The 27,714-nt window shown below is 35.6% G+C and overlaps 5 protein-coding genes across 8 annotated transcripts; 2 read left to right on the top strand and 3 right to left on the bottom strand.

The window, feature by feature from the left end:
* Positions 1–1,119: 1,119 nt before the first annotated feature.
* On the bottom strand, positions 1,120–2,832 carry LOC132305415 (uncharacterized). Its single transcript, XM_059803057.1, has one exon. The coding sequence runs from the start codon at positions 2,830–2,832 to the stop codon at positions 1,120–1,122; it is 1,713 nt and encodes a 570-aa protein (XP_059659040.1).
* A 1,112-nt stretch (positions 2,833–3,944) lies between these two features.
* On the top strand, positions 3,945–21,438 carry LOC132304044 (uncharacterized). 3 transcript variants are annotated; one of them, XM_059801545.1, is made up of 16 exons: positions 3,945–5,118; positions 12,612–12,717; positions 12,800–12,974; positions 13,154–13,205; positions 13,297–13,336; positions 13,623–13,724; positions 14,824–14,936; positions 15,051–15,116; positions 15,239–15,381; positions 15,680–15,773; positions 15,883–15,944; positions 16,926–17,030; positions 18,387–18,462; positions 19,912–20,024; positions 20,854–20,913; positions 20,995–21,438. In XM_059801545.1, the coding sequence occupies exons 2-16, from the start codon at positions 12,630–12,632 to the stop codon at positions 21,098–21,100; spliced, it is 1,395 nt and encodes a 464-aa protein (XP_059657528.1). In that variant the 5' UTR covers positions 3,945–5,118; positions 12,612–12,629; the 3' UTR covers positions 21,101–21,438. The 3 variants fall into 3 exon arrangements, 2 of the variants coding, with proteins under 2 accessions (XP_059657528.1, XP_059657529.1); XR_009481479.1 differs by lacking the exon at positions 20,995–21,438 and having other exon boundaries at positions 18,392–18,462; positions 20,854–20,881; XM_059801546.1 differs by lacking the exon at positions 13,623–13,724.
* On the bottom strand, positions 5,739–6,578 carry LOC132305416 (uncharacterized). Its single transcript, XM_059803059.1, has one exon. The coding sequence runs from the start codon at positions 6,576–6,578 to the stop codon at positions 5,739–5,741; it is 840 nt and encodes a 279-aa protein (XP_059659042.1).
* LOC132305417 (uncharacterized) lies at positions 8,827–10,605 on the bottom strand. Its single transcript, XM_059803060.1, has 2 exons — positions 10,087–10,605; positions 8,827–9,990 (listed from the first exon to the last, which is right to left on the bottom strand). Exons 1-2 carry the CDS (start codon positions 10,603–10,605, stop codon positions 8,827–8,829), a joined length of 1,683 nt encoding a protein of 560 aa, XP_059659043.1.
* A 1,137-nt stretch (positions 21,439–22,575) lies between the features above and the next one.
* On the top strand, positions 22,576–26,485 carry LOC132304045 (uncharacterized). Of its 2 annotated transcripts, none has more exons than XM_059801547.1 (3): positions 22,576–22,733; positions 22,890–23,704; positions 26,217–26,485. In XM_059801547.1, the coding sequence occupies exons 2-3, from the start codon at positions 22,986–22,988 to the stop codon at positions 26,233–26,235; spliced, it is 738 nt and encodes a 245-aa protein (XP_059657530.1). In that variant the 5' UTR covers positions 22,576–22,733; positions 22,890–22,985; the 3' UTR covers positions 26,236–26,485. The 2 variants fall into 2 exon arrangements, with proteins under 2 accessions (XP_059657530.1, XP_059657531.1); XM_059801548.1 differs by having other exon boundaries at positions 22,604–22,733; positions 22,942–23,704.
* The last annotated feature ends 1,229 nt before the right edge of the window (positions 26,486–27,714 follow it).

Below are 27,714 nucleotides of genomic sequence, written 5' to 3' on the forward strand. Positions count from 1 at the left end.
TGCTGCTGCAACATATTGGCATCGGTGCTTTGTTTTTTATTTCCTCCAATGCCTCTTTCAATAATCAGGTCTCATTTTTAGCGAGGGAGTCCCGAGAGAGGCAATGGCTAGAGATCGATATGATTGTGGTTATTGGTTCTGCCAATGCTACTATTTATGATTTAGTTCCGTGGACCAAATCTTGAAATAACATCTTGAAACTTTGTTTCATTGAATTGAATTGATTTGTTGTTTCAATTTCCACTCCCAGTAACAATAATAGAAGCTAATGGACTTTTCGTGTCGCGGCCATTTCAGCATTGAATTGAATTGTTCTTCCTATATTTAACCCACATAGGTAGTGACTCGAAGAATTGGGCAGAATCACATGCGTCGTTCGGCTGAAGGTCAAACGCAACAGCAATAGATGGAAAGGCAGCTCATGGAATAGGTCCACATAGCTTAGCCAAAGAAAGCAACAGTTTCTCACCACTAGTAGCAGAGGACAGCCACCTTGGAACAGAGTAATCTACAAGAGAAGATTTCAATGTCTGAATATATATGGAGTTTGGTAAGTCCCATTCTAAACTTTAACATGTTTATATAGTCCAGCATCCTTTGGAAGTCAAAACTAGAATGATATGTGACGCATAAGATGCTATCGGATTTGATTGTTTTATATATATATATATATATACACATTATCCTTTTCCCTATTTTGGAATTCATGCCGTCCTGATCAATTGATTGTCTCCAAATTAAGTATTTATGATTCGACCAATCTCACAATTTTGATTTTGTATGCCCAACAAATAAGTGTACAGTTGAGGGACTCGGAGCTTCTGATAATTGCTTATTGACATAACACACTTGTCATTCCTTAAAAAATAGAGAAAATGTTGGCTACTGGTTAAGATTATGAGGATTAATCAATTGCTCAGATGACTAATATTTGATTGGCATGCAAGAGCAATTTGATTTCTAAATAATGAACTTCCTCATATGAATACTACATATCTGTTTTATCACTTAACCAAACTGTCCTAATTAAAGGCTTTACACATTAGAAACTGAGATTTAATATAAATACAAACCATACAACTATATTATAATATGTCAGTATTTTCTCAAGCAGGCGTTCTACTCAATAGCTATCTGCAATTCACCTGAAACAGAAGATGTGCCATCACTGATTGAAGAAGTGAAAGCCAGGGAATTTTCCTGCCTCATTAATGCACGCCACTCTTCAATATAAGCCACTTTATCAGGGTTCAGACTGGGAAGCTCATGCTGTTGAAGGGTTTTCAAAATCTCTTCAGTTTCACCAAGAAGTTGAGCAGCATGAAGGACACTCTTCTCCCTCTTTTCTATGGCACTGGAAAAGCATTTCATAGTTATGACACGCGGTAAGTTGGTGAGGCAAGCACCCAATATATCCGCGATCATAATAGATAATTGCTCAAACAGTGTCTCATCAGCTTGATCATTGCTGCCTTCGCGGTCATGCAGCACAGTTTGGCTGATTCTGTACATAGAATTTGCAGCAATAGCCTTGATGGGCCAATTCAGAGGGTTCTTCTTCATATCTCTGCTTGTGTTTGCCTTGAACTCAATGACATTGTTTTTACCCATGTCAGCAAGTTTCTCAAGAGTTTTCTTGGAGTTGTTTCCTTCAAGAGCCATTTTTTGGAGATCTTCATCCAGCCACTTGTGAAAAAGATCAACTCCTAACCATACTATATCTGCAGCACTTCTAATGTTTGCCAAGTCTCCTGTGACATCCAAGATTTTTTCTACTTGGTTGACATACAAGAGGCCTTCTCTCACGCTTCGAAGCAACCAGCTCACCTTGTGATTTTCATTGTTTGGAAGTGCAATGGCAATACTTGTTAGTGTAACCACTGGAAGAGACCAACAATTGGGAGGTTCTTCGGAAGCTAGAGATGGAACTTGGTTACTATCAAACTTTGCCACCCCCATAAAAGAAGTAGATCGATCTAAAAGCTCTTTCAAATATTTTGGTTGCTGCTTTTTACCCTTCTGAATAAAATGATTGGTTGCATCCCTATTGTTCTTCAAAAAATATAAGGGCAGTTCCTCCTCACCTTCAAGATACAAAACATAATGGCTAAGATCCAGCTTTGTACCAAGCCCCAAGTCTGGTTCCGTGTGATTGTTTGAGACAGTAGGTTTACATCCGAGCTTCTGCTTTAACCCCTTGTAGTAGTGCCCAAATGACATCAATGGACTTATTAAGAAAATGGAGAGGAGCAAAATTAGTTTGCTGGCCATTACAATCATAACCTGAACTCTTATAAAGAAGTTCAGAATTAGATTCTTCGTTTTATGAACGAGTTTTCTGCATTTTTGGCCTGGAACACATAAAGCTAAGGGTCTATCTCTCGACTCTACTAGCCTTTCAATCCAGTAATACTCTGTTTTCAACTCAGTTTTGTAGCTCTTGACTCTTTTCTCGGAGCACCTTAATCTTATGGCAGTGAACCATCTAAATGCTGGGGCAATTGTGCCTACAACCACCCCAAAAGACTGAATGACAAGAATCACCGAGGTTGATGACTTATAACTTGATCGAGACTCATTCGGAAAATAAGGATTTCCCGATCCCCCTCCCCAGTTGCCCCATCCCCACGCGTTGCACAGCCTGATGTTGGCTTCTGCTAAAGTGACTGCAGCCAGAAAACAGATTGCCCCTGAAGCATGGCAGGTGACGGAACGAGCCATAACAAACTGTGGGCTACTAGATTCTGCCATCATCCAATATTTTTTTACATTCTCTTTCAATTTCTCAATGGCAAGCTTTTCAGTTTCCTCTGATTCTTTGATGGAAATCATTTTGTGCATATCATCATAATTCTGTTGTAGACGACTTTTTGGTGGTGGAAACCGTCAAAGCTGAGAAACTCGATATTGCAAGCAAAACAAGCATGATAGACTGCGTTATAATGTGATGCTCTTTGAAAAAATAATTTATTACTTTGGTACTTAACTGGATGCAGATATTAACAAAAATGGTGATCACAAGAATAGCTAAGGCTGTTATGTTCATGAGAATTTCTGTGTCATTCATGGTTGCTAAAGATGGCAGAAAATTACCCATCGCTGTACACATGAAAGTGGTGCTGGTAAGTTTCGCCAGCTTATCAACATGGGCAGGCATGATGGTACTTAGATCCACTGGCAGCTTCATTGCCACTCCTAACAATGTCAAGGAAGCGGCATTGAGAGTGAAAAATTTGCATGGAAACCACAGTTTTCTGTGGCGAAAACCGTGGAAGACATCTGCAGCCATTGCAAGGGAGCAGACTAGAGATGCTGCAGCAACATAGATGCCGATCCATGGCATTGGTGTTTCTGATTGCTCATATTCCTTCTTGATTCTGTAGTCGATGCAGCAGGATTCGCTGACATACTGGAAGTCTCTCCAAGTCATGGGGTGCCGTTCCCGCATTGCATTCATTAATTTGCCGTAGTCGAGGTTAGTCATCGGATCCCCTTTCTCCACCCAGTAATAGTAATCTTCGCAGATGGACATTTTCTTTTCTTTTTTTGCTTTACTTATCTTCTTCGAGGGAAAGGCAAGAGCATGGGTTGTAGTTGTTGGTTATATATGTTCAATTAGCTTTCATGTTGAGTAATGCATATAGATATTGTCCCATTGCGTTTCAAGATTCCAAGGACTTTATTGACTTTATGGCGAATGGATACAATTTCTATCGATCTCCCTAGAAGCTTTGGTAATAATCTGCTGTTTGTTGGCATCACTCATTTTTAAGATAAGGAGATGTTGCTTCAGATAAATACTTATTCCAACAAAAATAAAAATAGATAAATAACAAGGGGCAAAATAGTGATATATATATATATCTATGTGTGTGTCAGCTAGACGGCATCAAGAGTGAAAATTTTATCCAAGAAACTTGCAAGGGAGCAGACAAGATATGCTGCTGCAACGTACACAGACGTCGTTCCGTGGAATAAACACCATGTGTAATGAAATTCTTTGAACTGTTCTTCCTGTTTCTTCTTCCCGTATTAGTAGTAATTTTAATCGATGTGTGTTTCACTTTTTTTTCTTTATGTTTAAATAAAACATTCTTACAATTTCTACCAGATTTCCATATAAGTTTTCATGTTGACTGTTATGTATTTTTCCTCATTGATTGGTATTGGATGAGACATACAACTCAGACAAGTCATTTTTAGTGCGTACGTGTCCCAAAACTGAGAATGACTTTTTGGAACTTTCATTGAAGCTTTTCACTACTGGTTCATTGAACTAGACCCAACTCTATCACAATTGCTCTTCAATTATTGTTGAGAGTTTTGAATATTTGAAACTTGGCTCTCAAATCAACATCGTGTAAAAATTGGCCCACATTATAACATAATTCAACTACTTCGAGTCCACGGAAACATATATTGTACGTTATTAATACTCAATGTATACCAACATATTTCCAAGTGTATTAATATCATAACCCAATGTATTAGTATTTACCCGGGAGTACGTAGATTTTCGTTTTATCCCTTTACATTTTACATGGAGTATGCATCTTTTCATATTTGTTATACTGTATTAAAGTATACAATTTATTTCCTCACCACCATACCACATTCTTTAATGTGCGCGTTAAAATTAAGGCTTCTCCGGTAAAAAAAAATGCTATATATATATAAATGCAATTTTTTAATTTTTTTTATAGTATTTATTTGGCCCCAAGTGGAAATTCCCAGGTTTGGCCCGGTTTTTTTTCTGAAATTTGAAGATGCTCTTAAGTGAAAAAATAAAAAGTAAAAAAAGATGCTCCTAGAACCACCTCAACTTTCGGATAATGATCAACAAGACGACAGTACTTCTGTAACACCTCCTCTTCTCTGAGAGTACTACTTTGACCTACTACCATGAATGATAAGAAAACATTATCAAATTGATCATGTTTGACATATATAATTTTTTTTTTACTATTCAAAAGTTTTGGAAAGGAAGCTCATGGATTAGGTCCACAAAGATAGCCAAAGAAAGCAACAGATTCTCACCACCAGTAGCAGAGGACAGCCACCTTGGAACAGAGTAATCTACAAGAGAAGACTTCGATGTCTGAATAAATATGGAATTTGGTAAGTCCCATTCTAAACTTTAACATGTTTATATAGTCCAGCATCCTTTGGAAGCCAAAACTAGAATGATATGTGACGCATAAGATGCTATCGGATTTGATTGTTATTTATATACAGTATCTTTTTCCATATTTTGGAATTCATGCCATCCTGATCAATTGATTTGTCTCCAAATTAAGTATTTATGATTCGACCAATCTCTCAATTTTGATTTTGTATGCCCAACATATAAGTGTACAGTTGAGGGACTCGGAGCCTCTGATAATTGCTTATTGGCATAACACACTTGTCATTCCTTAAAAAGTAGAGAAAATGTTGGCTACTGGTTAAGATTATGAGGAGCAATCAATTGCTCAGATGACTAATATTTGAGTGGCATGTAAGAACAGTTGCTTTTTCTAAATAATGAACTTCCTCACATGAATACTACATATCTGTATTATCACTTAACCAAATTGTGCTAATTAAAGACTTTACACAATAGAAACTGAGATTTCATATAATATCTACACAAAATAAATAAATAAATAAATAAATAAATAAATAAATAAAAAACTCCTAAACAAGTACGTACCATACAACTATATTATAATATGTCAGCATTTTCTCAAGCAGGCCTTCTACTCAATAGCCATCTGCAACTCACCTGAAACAGAAGATGTGCCATCACTGATTGAAGAAGTGGAAGCAAAGGAATTTTCCTGCCTCATTAATGCACGCCACTCATCAATATAAGCCTTTTTATCAGGGTTCAGACTGGGAAGCTCATTCTGTTGAAGGATTTTCAAAATCTCTTCAGTTTCACCAAGAAGTTGAGCAGCATGAAGGATGCTCTTCTCCCTCTTTTCTATGGCACTGGAAAAGCATTCCATAGTTATGACACGCGGTAAGTTGGTGAGGCAAGCACCCAATATATCTGCGATCATAATAGATAATTGCTCAAATAGTGTCTCATCAGCTTGATCATTGCTGCTTTTGTGGTAATGCAGCACAGTTTGGCTGATTCTGTACATAGAATTTGCAGCAATAGCCTTGATGGGCCAATTCAGAGGGTTCTTCTTCATATCTCTGCTTGTGTTTGCCTTGAACTCAATGACATTGTTTTTACCTTTGTCAGTAAGTTTCTCAAGAGTTTTCTTGGAGTTGTTTCCTTCAAGAGCCATTTTTTGGAGATCTTCATCCAGCCACTTGTGAAAAAGACCAACTCCTAACCATACTATATCTGCAGCACTTCTGATGTTTGCCAAGTCTCCTTTGACATCCAAGATTTTTTCTACAAGGTTGACATACAAGAGGCCTTCTCTCACGCTTCGAAGCAACCAGCTCACCTTGTGATTTTCATTGTTTGGAAGTGCAATGGCAATACTTGTTAGTGTAACCACTGGAAGAGACCAACAATTGGGAGGTTCTTCGGAAGCTAGAGGTGGAACTTGATTACTATCAAACTTTGCCACCCCCATAAAAAGAAGTAGATCGATCTAAAAGCTCTTTCAAATATTTTGGTTGCTGCTTTTTACCCTTCTGAATAAAATGATTGGTTGCGTCCCTATTGTTCTTCATAATGTGTAAGGGCAGTTCTTCCTCACCTTCAAGATACAAAACATAACGGCTAAGATCCAGCTTTGTACGAAACCCCAAGTCTGGTTCCGTGTTGTTTGAGACAGTAGGTTTACATCCAAACTTCTGCTTTAACACCTTGTAGTAGTGCCCAAATGACATCAACCAACTCATTAAGAAAATAGAGAGGAGCAAAATTAATTTGCTGGCCATTACAATCATAATCTGAACTCTTATAAAGAAGTTCAGAATTAGATTTTTCGTTTTACGAACGAGTTTTTTGCATTTTTGGCCCGGAACTCGTAAAGCTAAGGGTCTCTCTCTCAACTCTACTAGCCTTTCAATCCAATAATACTCTGTTTTTAATTCAGTTTTGTAGCTCTTGACTCTTTTCTCTGAGCACCTTATTCTTATGGCGGTGAACCATCTAAACGTTGGAGCAATTGTACCTACTAGCACCCCAAAAGACTGAATGACAAGAATCGCGGAGGTTGACGACTTATAACTTGATCAAGACTCATTCGGAAAATAAGGATTGGCCGATCCCCCTCCCCAGTTGTCCCAACCCCATGCGTTGCACAGCCTGATGTTTGCTTCTGCTAAAGTGACTGCAGCCAGCAAACAGATTGCCCCTGAAGCATAGCAGGTGACGGAACGAGCCATAACGTACTGTGGGCTACTAGTTTCTGCCATTATCCAATACTTTTTAACAATCTCTTTCAATTTCTCAATCGTAAACTTTTCAGTTTCCTCTGGTTCTTCACTAAAAATCATTTGTGCAGATCATCATAATTCTGTTGTAGATGCTTTTTAGCTGTGGAAACCGTCAAAGCTGAAAAACTCGATATCACTAGCAAAACAAGCATGATAGAGGTTTCTATGTGGTGCTCTTTCAAAAAATAATATATTATTTGCGTATATAATTGGACGCAGATATTATCAAAAATGGTGAACACGAGAATAGCCAAGGCTGTTATGTTCATGAAAATTTCTCTATCATTCATGAGTGCTAAAGAAGGCAGAAAATTACCCATCGCTGTAGACATGAAAGCAATGCTGGTAACTTTTGCCAGCTTATCTACATGGGCTGGCATTTCGGTACTTAGATCCAGTGGCAGCTTCATTGCTACACCTAATGATGTCAAGGAAGCCGCGTTGAGAGTGAAAAATTTGCATGGAAACCAGAGTTTTCTGTGGCTAAACCCGTGGAAGACGTCTGCAGCCATTGCAAGGGAGCAGACTAGAGATGCTGCTGCAACATAGAGGCCAATCCATGGCAAAGGTGCTTCGTAATGTTCTTCCTGCTGACAGTATTCCTTGATGGTCGAAATCGGCAAGCATACGTTGTCCTTAAAGTCACCGTTGCATAAGTTGTACATTTTCTGTTTTCTGCTTGGGGAAGGCAAAAGTTTGGGTTGTAGTTGTTAGTCCTGCGATTGTTACTACATATATGGAGTATTGCATGCATATAGAGATATAATTGACTTTCTGGCGAATGGATACAATCTCTGACAATCTTCCTAGAAGCTTAGGAGGATGTGTGGTTGGCTTACGTTTCTGAAGATAATTAGAATTTTAAAGTCAGTGTTACGTGGAACAATAGAATAGAATAATCAACTGTTGAAGGGCACCACTCATTTTTTTTGCCAAGGAGATGTTGCCTTCCAACAAAATTAACTTCACCAGAAAATAGGAAAAACTTACCTTTCGAGAAAAAATAAAATAAAAATATAACTTGAGACAAAGGGATAAAAATATTAAAGCTGTGTTCGGTTGCATGGAATTGGAGAAAATTTAAGTTCAATTTTGTGAGTTGTTTTTCTCCAATTTCACAAATTTTAATTTCAAGACTCTAATTCCATACAATCGAACGCAACTTAAAGAATCTTTTTGAGACTTGGGGCAAGCATCATTCAATCTATGTTAACAGGTCTGGAATTTTCCTTAATACAAACAATATTGTCAGCTAAGCCGTAACAAGTTTACCAAGGAGAAGTAATTTTAATAAAACCTTTGTTTTACTTTTTTTCTTATTTTAAATAAAAAATTTCTTACAATTTCTACCATTTTTCCTGGAAGCTATATAGAATGTGATTGATGCTAATTTCTGAATTGAAATATAATCTATTGGTACATTCTCAACCAAATTTTCTACTCAACAGTTACGTGCAACTCACTAGAACCAGAAGATCTGCCATCATTGAATGAAGACAGTGAGGCCAAGGGATTCTCCTTCTTGATTAGTGTACGCCACTCATCAATGTATGCCACTTTATCAGGATTTAGACAAGGAAGCTCACATTGTTGAAGGATTTTCAAAATCTCTTCAGTTTCACCAAGAAGTTGAGCAGCATGCCGGACACTCTTCTCCCTCTCTTCTATGGCACTGCAAAAGCTTTTCATAGTTATAATGCACGGTAAATTGGTGAGGCAGGCACCCAATATATCCGCGATCATAATAGATAATTGATCGAATAGTCCTTCATCTGTCTGGTTATTGCAACCCTCGAGGTCCAGCAACATTGTTTGGCCGATTCTGTACAATGAATTAGCAGCAATAGCCTTGATGTGCCAGCTCAGAGGATTCTCCTCCTGATTTCCATTCAAGTTTGCCTTGAATTTAATGACAGTAGTTTTGGCTGTGTCAATAAGTCTCTCAAGACTCTCCTTTGCATTTTTTACTTCATGAGCCATTTTTTGGAGATCTTCATCAAGCCATTTGCGGGAAAGATCAACTCCTAACCACACACAGTCTGCTGCATTTATGATGTTCAACATATCACTTTTGGTATTCAAGAACTTTTCAACAAGGTTGACATAAAAGAGGCCTTCACTCACACTTTGAAGCAACTGCTTCACCTTGTGATTTTCAATATTTGGAAGTGCAATGGCAATACTTGTAAGGGTAACCACCGGAAGAGACCAACAATTAGGAGGTTCTTCAGAATCTAGAGATGGAACTTGGTCACTGTCAAACGTTGCCACCCCCATGAAAGCAGCAGATTTTTGTAAAAGCTCTTTCAAATATTTTGGCCGCTGTTTTTCACCCTTCTGAATAAAATGTTCAGTACTTTTCATGTTCTTCTTCATGATCTGTAAGGGCAGTTCCTCTTCGCCTTCAAGATACAAAACATAACGGCTGAATTCCAACTCTGTACCAGGCCCCGATTCTGATCGTGTGTGATTGTTTGAGGCATTATGTTTAGATATGAGGCTTAGCTTTAACACCTTATAGAAGTGCCCAAATGAGGAGAACAAGCTTGTGAAGAAAATAGAAATTAGTAGAATTAATTTGCTACAGTAGACAATCACAATCTGAACTCCTATACAGAAGTTCAAAATTATATTCTTTGCAATATGGAGGAGTTTTCTGCATTTTTGACCCCGGACTCATAAAGCTAAGGGACTCACTTTCCACCCTACTAGCCTTTCAATCCAATAATTTTCTATTTTCAACTCAGTTTTATAGCTCTTGACTCCTTTCTCCGAGCACCTTAATCTTATGGCAGTGAACCACCTAAATGTTGGGGCAATGGTACCTACTGCCACCCCAGAAGACTGAATTATAAAAATGGGAAAGGTTGACCAATTATAAGATGATCCCATTTCTTTCGATGATGTATCCGGGTAAATGCCAAAGCATTTCCTAAGGATTGCTGGTGCTAAAGCGCCTGCAGCTAAAAAACAAATTGCCCCTGAAGCGGAGCCGGCCATGGACCGTGCCATAACAAACTGAGGGCTACCAGTTTCTGCCATCATCCAATATTTTCCCACATTCTCCTTCAGTTTCTCAGTTGTAAACTTTCCGGTTTCCTCTGATTCTTCCCTCGAAATGGTTTTGTGCATATCATCATACTTCAATTGTAGACAGCTTTTAGTGGTGGACACTATCAAAGCTGAGAAACTCGATATCACAAGTAAAACAAGCATAAACGAAAGAAATTCTGTTGGATGGCAGGATGTAGTTGGCTTTACATTTCTGAAGATGATTAGAAATTACAAATAGAGAATATTCTCGGAATATATGATGCATGACAGCATTAAATGATTGCGACATACCATGACCAACATAAGCTAAAAATACTAAATTAATCAGCTATTGGATGGCATCACTTATTTCTTGGCCAAGGATATGTGCTGTCTTCTTTTGTTCTTCAGCAACCTCTTCGTGAAGTTATCGTCCCATTTTTTGTTTGGGCACGGGATGCATTGCAACTCGACATACTTTTAACTCTTGTTTTGGTCTAGTAGGTTGTGGACCTCGAATTTAATGTGTGTCGCAATACCGTATAAAATGATTGTAGCATAGAACACAGAGAACTAAAAACTAAACGGAAAGACAAATGGTTGGGGTTTGACAACTTATAATCTCAATTTTTTCGTCACATAAAAAAATCTCTTCACCATTGATGTGAATTTTGAGTCGGGTCATGTATATGTATTGCATGTAGGTGTGGTGTATGGTTTACCTTTTCCACTTGTTTTTTGTTGTATATTTGATTTGATGGTTTTGTGGTAGTTTTTTTTTTTTTTTTTTTTCCCTTGGGTGTTAACAAAATTCACATTTCAAGACAAAATATATATATATATATGTGTGTAGAATAGAGAAGAAAAGTATAGTATTGCAAACAAAATTCCATTAATGAGAACGATTTCAATGCATATGAACTCTATAATCTCTTCACCATTGATGTAAATTTTAAGCCAGGCCATGTACATGTACCGTGTGGTGCATGGTTGACCTTTTTCCCTTGTTTTTTGTTTTATATTTGAATAAATGATGCTTGACAGCATTAAATGATTACGACATACCCTGACCAACATAAGCTAAAAATACTAAATTAATCAGCTATTGGATGGCATCACTCATTTCTTGGCCAAAGATATGTTGCTGTCTTCTTTTGTTCTTTTGCAACCTCTTTGTGAAGTTATCGTCCCATTTTTTTGTTTGGGCACGGGATGCATTGCAACTCGAATTACTTTCAACTCTTTTTTTGGTCTAGTAGGTTCTGGACCTCGAATTTGATGTGTGGGGTAAATTCTTGGGTCATCTTGTTATGGTAATGCCAATCACTATTTTAATCAACTATATTCTCATAACTTGTTATGGTCATGCCAATCACCATCTTGTTTATAGTCCTTGTCACTCGCGAGGTTGCCTTTTTCTGGGCTTTGGCCGTGGCCTAACCCTTGCCTATTTCCTGGCTTCGTCTAACCCTTGCTTGTTGGGCGCAAGCCTTAGCAAATAGCAACTAGACGGGACTCCGTCTTTACACCCAAAATTAGCCATTTGAGTAGAAAATAATTAAATTTAAGGCTCTGTTTGGGCATAAAGTATTTTTAATCAAATATATTTTTTATTTTTTTTGGTGTTTGGGTGTTGTAAAATATTTACGAAAAAAAATATTAAAATTTAACAAAAATAATTTATTCATCAATTTTCGACAAATTATATTACATATCCTGCCCGATGAACTCGACATACACTTTTGTCAAAAATATTTTTCAGTCGAAACAAACGGAGCCTAAGGCTCGATTTGTTTGAGCTTAAAATATTTTTTTTATATTTTTTCATATTTAATTATCGTAAAATATTTATGAAAAAAAAAATATATTAAAACTTAAGAAAAGAGAAAATTATTCATCAATTTTCAACAAATCCCACCCAATTAACTCAATCAAGATCTAGATTTATGCCACGTCAAAATATATAGACATTACCTCAAAAAAAAAAAAAAATTTCCAAGAAAATTATTTTGAGCAGTAACCTTAATTGGAAAAGACATACTTTAATATAGGAGTATTAAATCCGATGTGCCCTGGAATAATTGGAAAAGACAGTGTTGTGTAAAATTTAAGTGTGAACATTTGGGAACCCTTGGGTGTTATGTAACCGAACCTTTGTTTTTGGTTTAAAACTAACAATTAAATTGTAGTTTGAACAGAGACAGCAAATGGGGACGAGAACGAATTTCTACAAGAACCCTTCCTTTGCGTACAACAAAGACTTCAATTTGAACTCTGTTCTTCAGAATCTTAGAGGTCTCTTTTCAATTTCTCTCTCTTCTTTATTCTAATGCTAATTTAGGGTTTTGTTTGTTAATTAACTTGCCCTAATTTTCAGCTTATAATGTTGCTACCGGAAACGCTCCTCCGGCTGAAGAACCAGTCCCCTGCAATGACCGGATCCGGCATCGTAAACGCCGCAGAGAACCAAGGCCACTGCCAGATCCGAACAATGGAATCGTCGAAGAGAATGATGGACCAATGTCTCACCAAGATTACATTGACAAAAGGAGGTGAATTTGAATTCCATTAGTTCTTTAAATCATATATTATGCTTCAAAATTTCAACTTGTTATTGATAAAGTTGCTCAGACATGGTTCTCTTTGCTTGTTCAGGTAGATTTAGTTTGGTTACTTTACATTAAATTATTGATACTGGGTTTTTTTGCTTGATTTTTATTTGTATGAGCAGGAAGGAACTCAGTTCATCTCTGGCTTATCACCAATTTACTGTGGATGCTTTGGTACTGCCGATTGTTCTGCTTTGCTACTTATTTAACATGTTAATTCATGCCAATTTTTATTTTAAATACTATGGGTTTCATTATGTTATAGGAAACTTCAAATTCGGAGTTGCAATTGGTGGAGTATGATAGTAAGTTTTTATCGGGACACTGTTATTTGTTTGTTTCACATTTTAATGATTGAAAATATTGGTTATTGTTGTGTAGAAAAAATTGTTGTTGTTACTTGAGCTTCAGTGGTATAAGATATAATTAGCCTTTAGATATTTTCTTCCCGTGTAATTTTATGAGATACTGATTTATTTGTTTCTTTTACCTTTTAGTGGTGTATCGTATGCGACTTTCACATGTAGAAGTTGTGTTTTGGCATTGGAATTGTGCTCATCATAATCTGAAATTATCTCCATTAAAAATCAGGTGATAGAAGTACTTCCTCAGAATGTAAAGAGAAGCACAATCTTCCTGGTTATAGTTTAACTCTGGATCATTGTGAAGAAAAGCAGGATCCTCCTAATTTTGGTTTGTCTCTGGATGCTTATCTCAGATATCAGTACATCATTTTATGCTTTTGTTATGCCAGTGTCATACTTTAGATCTATTTATAGATTTTTTTTCTTTTTTTTCACTGGCAAATAGTTTATAAAGTTCAATGTTTTGATATGGTGGCGATGTTTCGAGTCAATATAATGCTAAAGTTTTGCTTGGGTGACTATACTGAGGAAACCAAAGATAACTAGTTGAAGGAGAGTGAATGACATGGTTTCATTGTGTGCATATAACAAGATTGTGGACATCACAAATGGGAGAAGGAGGTTTGGTACACATTGACTTTAGAAGGAGAAGGAACATAATAAGGCATGAATATTCAGGTACCATTAAAATGGATTGGTAAATTGTTGCATTGGGGAATTTATGCCGGGAGAAAACTCTGCAAGTTTGCAAAAACCTTCACCTAAGAGTATTCCTTTTTTCATTTTCGTCCAACTGGGAATTTTCCTCAATTTTACAATATAAGGCATGATTTATTTAAGTCCCTGGTATGACTAGAGAGACATAGCAGTTAAGCTAGCTGAAACCTTCCAATGGATATTTCAAAATAAGGAAAAAACTAATTATGTTAAAAAAATAAAGATTGAGCATTTAATTAAATAATACTTAAAGGTTTGTGGGACCTTAATATAGTACAAAAAGATTTTGAGTCTTGTTGTTGACTTGTAGTACAAACTACAAACAACTGTAACTTGGTTTTATGTATAACAAGTACATGCAGTTACTTGTTGACACTAATTCTTTTCCAATGCCAACTGTTATGGTATGATTTGATTGGATTCATCAACCCAAGTTATCCCATTCCTTGGCTAATATGGCAGTTCAAACATAAACCAAACTCATAGGCTTTACGTAGTGAGTTGAACCTGCATATAGCTTTCTGCTTTGTTGCTTGGCCAAATGTTTATATGAAACTATCCAGCCTAGAGCTCACAGTATAGAAATTAAGTTGGGGAACAGATGTGTATGTTTTGGCGTCTCTTCATTCTTTCAATGCAGATATGTGGCTGACAATCACAAATAAGTCCTTGACTCTTGTTACACAATTTGTTTTATTTACTTCTTTTAGGTAACATGGATGAAGTTGATCGGGTTAAGAAGAGAAGTGAGCAGCGTTTTCCTGTTCCAGGAGAACCTGTTTGTGTGGTATGTGGAAAGTATGGAGAATATATTTGCAATGAGGTCTGATATCTGACCTGTTATTTAAGTTGATTTTAAATCTTCTTCAGATCTTGTTTCTTTTCATTTCTACACCCAGTGATCTTGTGTATTGTGTTTTTATTTCTATTATGATAGACAGAGGACGATATCTGCAGTATGGAATGCAAAGCCGAGCTTTTGGAGAACCTCAAGCTGCCTGAGGTTGGTTTGTATTTTTTGTTTTTATTTTTTCACTTTCCATGTAATTTGAGTTCAATATCAAGAACATCTCACTTTTCTTCCACTTTCTGAAATCTAAATCCTTCCATCATAATTTTTTGTAGGAGCCCTTAAGCAACCAGAGTCCAGTCGAAGACCCAGCCGGACATAAATGTGTATTGCAAATGCCTGAGTTTGGATTGGATACTTGGGATTCTGACCGTCTTTGCTGGTCCAAGAAGAGATCCATCCTCTGCACTTACAAGTGGTACATTTCATCATCAAACATTTTAGTTATGTACCATTATATAGACAAGCTTTGAAGCACAAGAATTAAAATCTGGTTGAACTGATGCTATGTGAACGAAAAAAAAAAAAAAAAATTCATTTATTTTGTCAGTGATGGCTTCTGCTATCATCATACTTAGGCTAGTCTGTGCATAGGAGCTTTCATTGAGATTTTAAATGTGAACATCTATACTAAGATTTTCTAACCACAGAATATACCCTCATCATGCTCAGTTGTATCTACATGTTGTCTATAATAATCGATCCTTCCATTGTAGTTGGAAATGTCAGAGGCCTGGACACCTTCCTGAAGATTGTTTGGTGGTGACATCTGATCGTCAATCCCTTTGTATAGGTGAAACATATAACCAGGTATTGATTTTCATTTTACTTGAATGAAAATCACACATTTGATATTCATCATAATACTTGTGTTATAACTATACTTTAGTATAGCTTATTAAAGTTCTATTTTGTACAGGTGGCACTAGGTCAGAAAAATTCCACTTCCATATCCAGGGATCTTCTTGACTTGTACAAAAGGTTTCATAATTTCTTAACACATATATCTTTGTTGTCTGGTCTGGTAGCATTATACTTTCATCTTGGTACACTTTTTCTCCCACATTCCGTGCAACAATATATTTCTCATTATTATTTATTATATATTTTTCATAATTTCTTACTATATGCTTGTTGCCTGGTAGCATTTTTATTTTCATCTTGATGCTCTTTCTCCCACATTCCTTGCAATAATATCTTGCTAAAAAATTATCCCCCCCCTTTTTTTTTCTCTCAAGTCAAAGGACAATATGATAAGTTGACATGTCAAATGACTTATTTATTGACTTTTATTAAATTTTATTCACTGCTCACCACCTTTTGATTATGATTTATGTTGTAAAGCATAAAACAAAAGTGAAGAGAGAAATGAAACAAGAACACACAAATGTTACATGGTTCAGCCACTAGGGCCTACATCCACAGCACAAAGAGCCCAAATGGCTACATCACTTTTGTAATACTCTTTGAACTCATACACAATACAATGGTGGAGGCTCCTCTATATAGGATAGAAAAATGACGAGAGTGGAAAGAGATAGAAAATAGGAAACAAATACTGAAGCTCCCAAGTTCTTGTTGCATGGTGTTGTTGCAGAGAGCTTGTTGTTTCCAAAATTCATTCTAAGATAATAGTCGTTCCTCTTACTGTAGTGTAGATATTCCCAGATCAGTTGGAATAATGTTAGATTTCTTTAAATCTTGGTCAGACATCTACAGTCAAGGATTTAGGTGATCTACCATTAAGCCTGTTCTGCTATATGTAATCTTCCTGTTTCCACATACTCTAAATCAAGCTAGTTTAAGGGGCCGCAGTTGGAATAGTTAATCAGTATTTATCTGCCATTTTTTTTTTAATTTTTTTTTTTTATAAATTTTTTATGCTATTGATCATGTGATATGCAATTCACAGTGGAACTTAGCCCCTCAGTCTTTTCTTCTTTGGTCTCTCATTGTTTGCAGATGCCACCAAATTGGCAAAAACATGCTAACTGCAAAGTGCAATGCTTGCCATAGGTCATCAAGTTTGGCCACATGCCTTGACTGCAGCATGGCATTATGTGACAGGTAAGTAGGAATACTTACATTTCATTTTATTTTTTCTGATTCTGTTCAAACGATATTTTGAGTTAATTGGCTTTATATTCTTGGTGATTGTTCTGCCCTTGGTCATGTTCTCACAAATATGTACTCTAGAATTATCATTATGTGGTGGGCTTGACTTTTGGACTTTTGGAATTTTGGTTGTTTAACATTGTGTGAATGGTAGATTTGATATAAGTTGGTGAACTAATCTCTGTGGGAAGATATTTTTAGTGATTAAATCCAGGGGCATTGTTCCTACTTGGGAGGGAAGGGGCTTATATATTTTCTCATATATGTCTCAGTTAATTTACATTTGAAGCAGTGTCATATGCTTGTACAAGAAAATTTTTGTTGAGTTTCTATAAAGGATTTCATGCTCCCACTATATGCATGTGAATTCTTGCAGAATCTCTCTCTCTCTCATAACTTTTGACTAGTTTGGCATATACGGGCAGGCACCTGATTAATCTCCTGTGTCTGCCTGCAACTATTTACAAAATCTTGAAAAACTGGCATGGAGAAGACTTGAACATGAGTTATAACTTATTAATGAGGAACTACCATTAGGTCACATTATTTATCTTTTTGTCAGTATCTTTGCTTTTTTATTTTTTCTATTCATACAAATCAAGTGAAAAAAAAGAAGGAATTGTATGTTCCAAATATTTATATTAACTTATCAAAAAAATTATATATATTTATATCATTTTTAATTTTTAATTTTTGTATTAAGATGCACATACCAAATGTGTGCATATATATATGTGTGTGTGTGTGTGTGTGTGTGTATGTATATGTGTATCACATATATATATATATGTATATTTTGTTTGTGTATAGCATAGGTGGTCTTAAAACGCTCTCAACCCATATTTTCGTATTTGGTTAGTTGGGGGGTTTGGGTGGTAGGCTCGTGATCATGCTGAAGATGAAGAAAATTTGGTGAGGGTATATTTTGACTCATATCTTGTGGATTATCTACTGTTTCCAAGTGAGATGAAAGGGGTATTCTCTACTGTTTTTGTTTTGTTCGAAGACAGACATGTTTGGATGATTATCCAAAATGGATTTTAGAGCAAATTGGCAGACAATTCCATTTGCTACAAGGGAATATACTGCTAAAATAGTGTTGACAAAATGTCCTTTTTCTTTTGTTTGGTGTTGGTGGGGGAGGGAAGGCGGGGAGTTATGGTTGAGCATCTTGTTGCTGATGAATTAGTTGTTAATTCTAGTTGGTCCGCAATATTTATATAATTAATACTAAATTCTTCATTAATTTTTGTAAAGTAAAGTTTTCTCGAGAGCAGGTTATGAACTGAATTATATCATAATTTCCAGTGCAGGCCATTTGAGCGAGCATATCAGGGCACACCCCTCCCATCGGCAATATTACTCCTATAAGCTCAAGCGTTTGGTGAGCTTTTTTTGGCTGTAAACTTGCTTTTATATGGACAAATGCGTACTATATTGGTTGGATATTCTAGTATTTATTATGTAGAATTATACTTACATGGTCTGTTTTGTACCATCTGTTAGGAGAATTGGGATTTGGTTATGATTCTTAGCATCGATCCAAAAGTGTTACTTATAGTAGCCAAGCATAATATTAGAATATCAGTGCTGCAGCTCAATATTATATGCAATATTTTGGATATGATCATGAGCCAGCTATTAAACCAAAAAAATTGTAATCATCTTTTAATGCGTTATACTTGGGTATTAGATCATTTGTTGATATGTGGTATATGTTTGCTTCGTGATTCTAAATTTACAAGCCAAATATAACCAAAAAAAAAATTGTAATCAGCTTTAAATGTGTTATACTTTGATTTTAGATCATTTGTTGATATGTGGTATATGTATGCTTTTGTGACTCTAAATTTACAAGCCAAAAATATATTTATCATTCTTCTCTTATTCTCTTTTATTTGGAAGACAGTATAAGAGATTCTAAAGAATCTGGAGGACTTTAGGTCAAAGAAAGAGATGAGTCACATGCATTGAGCATCAAGTGGTTGTTGCAAGTAGGAAAAGAATATTGTGATCTTCTTATGTGGTTAATTCATGATTAGCAAATGTCTGAAACTTAATAAGTAGATTATGAAGTTCAAATTTAAAGTTCACTAGTTCTCTTTTGGATGGCCAAGTTGAACTCAAGTTTTTTGAAGCCTCCGCTTTGCTCCACATTGTGAGACTGTAAGATTCAAATAAAATGCAAAGGATGAACACAATGACTGAAAGTTATGATAGGAACAACTCGCTTTTCTTTTCAACTAAATTTGAAAACAGACTGACTTATAAAGTAGCTAATCAAATTATTTCCTCTAAGTGAGCCAAGTAAGCTTTACACCTCTGCACTGTATGTCAGAGGAGGCAGCGTGCTCTGTACTTGTCATCCACATCACTCTGCAACTGTGATTGGTGAAACTCATCTTGATTAGGAACTTGCAAACAAAAATTCATGAAAGGTATGACTCCGCTAAGTGGATTATAATATTTATATGCTGCTAGTTATAAATTCTAACCAATTTAACAAACTTTTCTGGTATGCTTGTTTTAGCTTCTCTTTATTGTCTCTACTTTCTTTTGCTTTAATTTTCTGTGTCTTCTTTCAAAGAAGCCTCAAAAGTTGCATCTTCTCTCTCTTGTTGAAAATGGATAGAACAACAAGGGTAGGATACATAATTGTGGATGGATTTATGTTATATCATTGCTTCCTCCTGAGATTTTGGACTGATGGATATTTCCTCATAAACAAAGACGGTTGTCACTTAATTTAACTTGATATTCCAAGTAGTATGATGCTTGTCCTTCTTGTAATTGTTTCACTTGCTTAATAATGACTATTTTGTTATTTGCATAGGTCAAATGCTGTAAATCAACGTGCAAGGTGACTGATATCAATGATCTTTTGGCTTGTCAATACTGTTTTGATAAAGCCTTTGACAAGTTCTATGATATGAATACTGCAACATGGTTGGTGACCTATATTGCTTATGGTGTTTTCTGTTTTTTTCTGAATTTTTATTTTTATTTTTTACTTCTCAATATTTAGAATATGTAAAATAGGTTTGCCCATTGTTCTCTGAGAATGCTTAAGAAGAAGGCCAGTGTTGTATTTGGACCTTGACAAAAACTACAAGGTTTCTTTGAGCCTGTTGCTCATTGACATAATAGTGCTTGCCAAAATATTGGTTCTAGTGAAATATCAGAGAGAGATCGGGGTGAGGGTGTTGTATTCCGATTTCAAACCTCTGATAATAAATGTACATTTTAAAGTATTTTTAAGCCTGATGGCCAGCAACACCATTATTCCTATGTGTGAAAAAATTGGTTGTAGTTTATAAACTGGCCATTAGAGGTATTGACTGTTCTGATACTATGTTACTTTGTCACTGACTCACTCATGATATTACGAATTATGATCTGGTATATGAACCCAGTTGAGTTTTCATATAAATCATACGATTTGATTTTGAATAATTGGTATCACTTTTGAACTGATTGATTTCGAGTTTGATATGTATAAATTTCAAGAACTTTATCCTAGGATTGTACTAGTATTGCTCAAAATAACTTTGTTTTAGTAGTGTAAAGAAAATGTGATGATGTGAAAGAGATCTTAAGATTACTATTGACTGTAGGTGTTAAATCTTCCTTCAATATAAACATGCAGTTGAGTATGACATATATATACATACATATATATATCCGTTTTTTCTATTCGACTCAACTCAGAAATCCCAACTTCTTGAGAATTCCTTTATTATTATATGTGTGTAATAAATTGAATATTCGCTTACAGGAAAGGAGCTGCACTTCCAATCATCTGGGGTTCTATATGCTGCGAGGACCACTTTGCTTGGTAACTACTGTAACTTCATCTTTCTTTTGTATCTCGAGTATACCAAATAACAGATCTAGCTATGGTCTGTCAATCTTGCAGGCACAGGATGAATTGTTCAAATGCAGGCGTGGAAGATAGTGCATATATTGTCAAGAAGCATACCCAGAATAACAAGTGTGTTGAGATCAGTGACTTCATCTTCTAATGCGGTCATGGAGGCTAGGGAATCGGCCTTTGCTTTTTCATGTGCCGTTATACTTCCATATTCTGGTTGTGGTTGAAGAATTATTGATCGAAGAAATTTCAAATCCGGCCGGCATTCAAGGGGGTTCAGTTTGTCAATTATATCTCAGTAAATGAAGTTAATATGTTTATAGAATCACATGTAGTAGTAGGTGTAGTAAACGAAGTGAGGAAAAGGGTCCTAATTTTCAATGCAACATAGTTTTTGGTATATGCTCAATACTGTCTCTTAACATTATATTTGTGTATGCTGTGTTGTAATGCAGACCAAATACTAATGAAGTGTTTGTGGTTGTTAAAGATGTACTGGTTTTTAAAAGTTGGGATGAAATACAAATACTTTCATGCTACATTGAGAGCACTGAATTTGTGTCTTGAAATAAAAATTGGAAAAAATTTAATTGAAAGTTTAAATTTATTTTCTTCCAATTCCAATTATAAGGAAAGCTGGTTCAGTGTTTTTAAGTGTAACATCTATAGATTTTATCTCTCTCTGCAATTATTCAGAAGTACCAAATTTAAACTTTTGTTAAAAGCTTTATAACCTCTCTGTGCAATTATTCAAGAGTACCAAATTTAAACTTTTGTTAAAAGCTTTATAACCGCTGCTAAGGATTGTAGTGTAGCCCGATCGAAGAGTTAGATGTTCTACAAATTAGAGTACTGGGCTAGACTAAATTAGAGTATTTGCCCTAATCTAGCCCGATCGAAGAGTTAGATGTTCGACCAATTGTACCAAGTAATGCCCTGCCAAAGTTATATATTCAAGCAGTACAATTATGTGTCATCAATCACAATTATAAATGAATTTTTATAGTAGAACACGCTATAGCTTTGTTGATTTGTAATGCCAAACACACTCTCCAACTACAACTTCGTTGATTATTAGAAAACGTATCAAACCGTTTCTCAAAAAGTGATGGGTTTCATAAAGTGCGATATGGACTACGATAGGAAAGAAAAAAATTGAGTGAAAGGGAGAGAAGAAGGGGGCATGAGACATTTCTACCGTAATTCTTTCTTTTTATTTGGCTGGATAAAAGAGACGAGAAGAGAATAAATTTATAATTTACTATATTCATTAGGAGAAAAGGAAAGAAAAAGTTTTAATTATTTTTACCATTATATCCAATAATATTTATAATATTATAATCTATAGAAAATAGTAATGTAATTTAAAACTTGTATAATTTATATGGTTGAGGTCCACCAAATGCTTAGAAGTCTTTACATAAAAATCTCATTGCTAGGTCCACCAAATGTCCACATATACTGATTAATTACTTCTTCTAAGGTTCGTCTAGACTGCATCCTTGAATTCCACAACCTTCGCCAAACTGATAAATAAACTTTTGTCTACCAATTAATTGTTATTATATTTTTTAATGAGCAAACCACTGCTGGTTGTTTTTGGACCGTTGATTTGCTCGAAATTGGGCCTCCTTTAGTCCTTGGGCCCTGGTAATGGGCTCCGTCTTTCATCTGCTTCACACGCAAAATTCACCGCCTTCTTTAGTTTTCTCTTGCGCAATGGTTTTGTTTCATCTGTTCTAACTTCAGATCCTTTGTAGTGATTGCTCCGAATTTCTTCTCAGGTAATTGAATTCCTATTTTGTCAAGCTTCAATTGAATTAGGGTTTGCTTTTTATGCAGCCACACCTCTCTCTCTCTATATATATGGTTTTGTTAATTGTAATTGAATTCCTACTTTCTCAAGCTTGAATTGAATTAGGGCTTGTTTTTTTATGCAGCCACAGCTATATACATATATGTATATATAAATTCGTAATTTGTACAATATAGGGTTTTATTACTGTGATTATCGCCAAATCTGAAACCATCCAACTATGGGAGGTCACGGTGGTCTAAACATTCTTCCTCAGAAGCGATGGAACGTCTACAACTTCGATAACAGAGAGAAAGTCCGCAAAGACGAAGAAGCCGCCGCTAAAGAAGAGCAGCTCAAGCGCGAGCAGTCTCGAAAGCGAGACGCCGAGTTTCGTCTCGAGCAGCTCCGACAAGCCCGCGGCTTGCTCCCCTTAGCTCAAGCCGATGCAGAATCGGATGAATTGGAATCCAAATCGGAACCCAAATTGGAATCGAAATCAGAACCCAAATTGGAATCGAAATCGAACCACATCAATCTGTTCGAAGGTATCAAGATCTTTGATCCAGTTACAGTTGGTGTTGATGGTGAAGAAGATGATAAGAGAGGGGCTTTTAAGAAGATGAAGATGATGAAGAAGAAGGAGGAGGCACCTAAGGTTGTGTTGCCGGAGGATGAGAAGTATAGATTAGGGTATGGAGTTGCCGGGAAAGGCGTGAAATTGCCGTGGTATCTGTTGAAGCCGAGTGATGATTCGAATGCTGAGAGTGGTGGAGATGATTATACATTTAGAAAGGGGAAGGAAGAGGGCAAGAGTAGTAGCGGGAAGAAAACATTGGAGGAGATGAGGGAAGAAAGGTTGAGGAGAGAGAGGCGAGAGAAGGGCAGGGAACGAGCTTTGGTACTAGAGAAGAGCCGAAGAGATGGAGCAGTCTCAAGGGACAGAGGGTCTTCTAGGAGGTAATTAGTATTGTTTTTTGCATTTGTGCTTATTTCATTGTGGGTATTTGTAGTTGTTTACTGCACTTGGAATGTCTTTACAATATGTGTTTTTGATGTACGTTTTGATTCTGAAACAAGAGTTTGGTGAGGAAGAAAGTTTTGTATTTTGACACAATATTAAATCTCATGATGTTTTTTCTTATATGGTGGTGGTTTTCTTGTGATCCATGACTTGGTTTTGGATACAAACTATATTTGCACTAGGGTACTTGGCTTGTAACCCATTATTATAGGATATTGACAGTTTTAAACCTTAAGGGTCTCTGGTGCAGAGAAAGGAAACTAAATTTTTAGTGTGTCTAGTGTAGACGACAACTGCCTATTTCTAGTGAATATCTGGCATTGAAGCGATCACCAGCATAAGGCAATGCTTTGAGTAACTGTTGCGTTTAAGAGTCACCCCTAACAATAGTAAAGGACATTAGAAGAGTGGTGCCAGCATAATTTAAAAACATGGAGCAAGCAAAGCTCTTTCTTGTTCAAATGATGCAAGTTCTTACTTCTTAGAGACAAAAACTAAAAAAAGACAATCAAGCAAACTTATGCCCATAGACATTATGGTTCTCCCTGGGTATTTTCTATAAAAAATAGAAAAAAGCCTCTCTAACCAATAGTATTATATATTATCTTTTTCTACTATATAGGGAGAATACCGTCTCTAATTCTCAACAGAATCCTCAAAAACAGAAAATTGGGAAGTGAGTAGAGGAAATGGTTGCAGAATAGGAACAGCTTCAATGAAGAAGGTGAAAATGATGTTTGATATACTTGAGATTATGAAACATACTTCAACCATCTACGTATCCAAAGCTTATGTTTATGGTCAGGACACCTGAGTAACCTAGAAATCCAACTTTTATTTTGCTTTTGGAGAAACTTAATCCCCGAATTTCATGAAACCAGCAGATGATTGTGTGGTGATGGTTGATGAAGTCGCATTAAAAATTTGTATGTTTCCTCTCAAAGTGCCCCCCTCTGGAAATCAAAACACATCAAACTTTGGTTTCAAGCAAATGCAGTTGGCAGATGGATTGCCGGAAAATAAATAATGGTCATTTACTTTTCAGGAGGATATCTAGATCCCCCATTTCCTATGCCTGTCAATGCATGTCAAGCTTGAGGTGTTTTATTTTTATTTTTCCCGTTACCATGTAAAAGATAAAGAGTTTCCCCTTCCCCATGTAAAGATGAAAAGTATGATGTATTGATATAAATCTCTTGAACTAATGTTAAATGAGCATGACAATCATGCATGAATTTTGGTTTTCAATGTATGCACTGGTTATCAGATTGGTGGTGTTGACAAAAATTACACATAGCTGGGGAGAGTTAATTTCATTATGCAATGGGTTTTTGATCACTTGAGAAAATACTGCTTCAGTAGCATTTGCATGCATGATGTTCGAAAAACCATCTTTTAACTTTTTTAAAAACTAGTGCTCCATTTCATATGTAATGCTTACCATAGATTGAGGGGTTTGCAGGGCTAAGAACTTGAGGGCCATTGGCTTGTCAAGGTATGAAATATGTTACATAAGACTTAACGACTTGGATAAATATGTATAATATAGGTATGATGTATCTAAACCTTGGACTTGTCAAATCCAAGAATATGGGGACATAGCTAAATATATATGTTTTGAATATTGTCTCTCTCACCTCTGTTTTTTGTAGGGGTAAATGGTGTTTTTGTGTAAAATACGTGTTCAATATGAGCAGTTCACTCGTTTTTAAGCAGGAATACAACATCGAATTTTGAGCGTCTTTTTTCTGAAGTTATGAATACTCAGTACTAATGATGTTTAGGAGTTGACAATGATTATATATTATTATATTGCTTCCCCAAAAATTTTCGAACACTCAGGAATGTGCACCTTATCTTGAAGTTTTAACATGGAAGCATTTAAACAAGAATTTAATTACAGCTTCTGAGTTCAGTTTACATGTTTTGGGCATGAAGACAGTTTGGAGACCTTTTCTTTCATTCAAGTAGTATCATCTCACTTTACATGGTATGCTTGACTATTGTCCTGCATATTCATTGGAACACTTTAACCTATCCGCATGTGTTACTTTGTTTCAATAGATGTGTATTTCTAAGAAGATTCTAGAACATTTGGATCTTGCATCGAGCTTGTTCTGTTCTTGCTTCTTACCTTTTCCTACAATATCCATATAATTCAGATCTGAGCGAATTAATTAATAACCAGCTCATCTAAAAAAATTTACTTTTTGACATGCCAATAGTACAATTCAGCGCTGTTTGGAAGACGGTTAATGTCATCAAATTATGGGTTGTTTGAGGAATTGCTTAATGTAGGCTGACAAATGAAACAGGCTGAATTGAGCAGATATACGGAATTGCTGTGATTAGAAAGTTCATAACTGGCTCTGTCCTTTCCTTTCAACTTTGCAAATGATAACAATATTGTATTATTAAATTTTTATTATCTTTTTGTTGCTTTTATAGGGGCCTTGAGCGGAAGTGAACTGGCTTTCCGGAAACATGCATACTTTTGTATAAGGTTTGTTATGATTTTATATGTGGGTACGCATGAGACTGTTGCCCTTATATTCATTTTTCTCTGTACATCAGCTCCTGAGCTCTGAATTTTAGAAAATATGCTAGATGTATAATTTAATTGCATCCGTATCCATCTTCTACTTGGAAAATGTATAAATATTTCCATGCACAACTTATTAATATGAAAGGAAAAATGTGCTCGAGTTCTGCTTAAATGGTGCGAGAATTTTTGTATATAATTGCACTCTTTGTTGGTTTATTTATATATTTATTGTTCGGGAAGAAGTAGTTGGTTTAAAATTAGTACCAGAACAAGTCTAGGAGTTTTCTGCCAATGATGGAGGGTTTTGTAGTGACTGCTGTAATGTTCGGGCTGTCTATTGGTGTTCACACACTTTAGACCGAGTTTGAATCAACTAATGTGTTAGACTACCATCATTTTCAAAAATTGTTTGTATGTATTGTGTACAGTTAATGCTGGGTTTAATATATGATTTGAACTGAGGTCCATTTGATCATATTAGTTGATTAAGTAAACAAATCAGAGTTCAGACAGAATTTCTAGACAGGATCTGATCGGTGTATTGGGTTGGAACAATTCCGGGTTAGTTTGTTAGTATTGTAAATACGTTCGTGAACTTTACCCTAAATAGTGTTCCTTTATTAGAATCTGTTACGATTTGTAGCTGATACTCTTTTAATGAATAAGGATAAGGACTCCAATAGTCGGAAAAATATATGATTATTTTATGTAAGTAGCGACTTTTATACTTGAAATCATCATCATTATTATTATTAAATTTTAATTTTTTTTTAAATTTTAAATTTTTTTTTAAATTATTATTATCAATATTAATACAAGCCTGAGTTTTGGTGGCTAAACCAAATAAGCTTGAGTTTTGGTGGCTAAACCAAATAAGCTTAAATAGTGAACCTAAACTTCAATCAGGAGATGCTTTTATTTTTAAGATACTACTTGTACTTGAACCAAGTCATTGTAAGTTTTAAATTCTAGAGACTTTATTAATTTTGGAAAAGTTAGAATTCACAAAACGAAGAGTTAATTTGAGTTGCTAGAAACAAAATGTAATATATAAATAAATAATTTGAGTAAAAAATAGCATATACATAAGCTAGAATGCATTGAATCGGAATATCATTTACATACATCATTAACAGAGGCATACCTAACCTATAAAAAAGATATAAAACTCACATCAAGGCGTGCTTCTAAAGATTTGCAAGCACAATCCGAGAAAAACAAAATTAGTAAACCTAACTTCATTAATTAAATATTTTTTAATTGATGAACACAGAGCATATGATGGGTTTAGTAATAATGAGATTATAATTGAAACTATAAATTCTTAATGTAACCCTCTTTTTTTGGAAATTTTATTGTCAAAATAGTTGGATGATTCGACTCAATTTTGATAATGACTAT

Source organism: Cornus florida, unplaced genomic scaffold (assembly GCF_030987335.1).
Source record: "Cornus florida cultivar Cherokee Brave unplaced genomic scaffold, ASM3098733v1 CherokeeBrave_3.0.0_Hap2_Chr04, whole genome shotgun sequence".
Classification (NCBI taxonomy): domain Eukaryota; kingdom Viridiplantae; phylum Streptophyta; class Magnoliopsida; order Cornales; family Cornaceae; genus Cornus; species Cornus florida.

What these genes read in the sequence shown, in the direction of transcription:
- LOC132305415 (XM_059803057.1), bottom strand. Translation starts at nt 2,832, where the DNA reads ATGATTTCCATCAAAGAATCAGAGGAAACTGAAAAGCTTGCCATTGAG.
- LOC132305416 (XM_059803059.1), bottom strand. Translation starts at nt 6,578, where the DNA reads ATGGGGGTGGCAAAGTTTGATAGTAATCAAGTTCCACCTCTAGCTTCC.
- LOC132305417 (XM_059803060.1), bottom strand. Translation starts at nt 10,605, where the DNA reads ATGCTTGTTTTACTTGTGATATCGAGTTTCTCAGCTTTGATAGTGTCC. An exon ending in AAAGGCTAGTAGGGTGGAAA is followed by an intron (nt 9,991 to 10,086) that starts GTGAGTCCCTTA and finishes ATAGGAGTTCAG; the next exon opens with ATTGTGATTGTCTACTGTAG.
- LOC132304044 (XM_059801545.1), top strand. Translation starts at nt 12,630, where the DNA reads ATGGGGACGAGAACGAATTTCTACAAGAACCCTTCCTTTGCGTACAAC. An exon ending in AGAACCTCAAGCTGCCTGAG is followed by an intron (nt 15,117 to 15,238) that starts GTTGGTTTGTAT and finishes AATTTTTTGTAG; the next exon opens with GAGCCCTTAAGCAACCAGAG. An exon ending in ATCCTCTGCACTTACAAGTG is followed by an intron (nt 15,382 to 15,679) that starts GTACATTTCATC and finishes CTTCCATTGTAG; the next exon opens with TTGGAAATGTCAGAGGCCTG.
- LOC132304045 (XM_059801547.1), top strand. Translation starts at nt 22,986, where the DNA reads ATGGGAGGTCACGGTGGTCTAAACATTCTTCCTCAGAAGCGATGGAAC.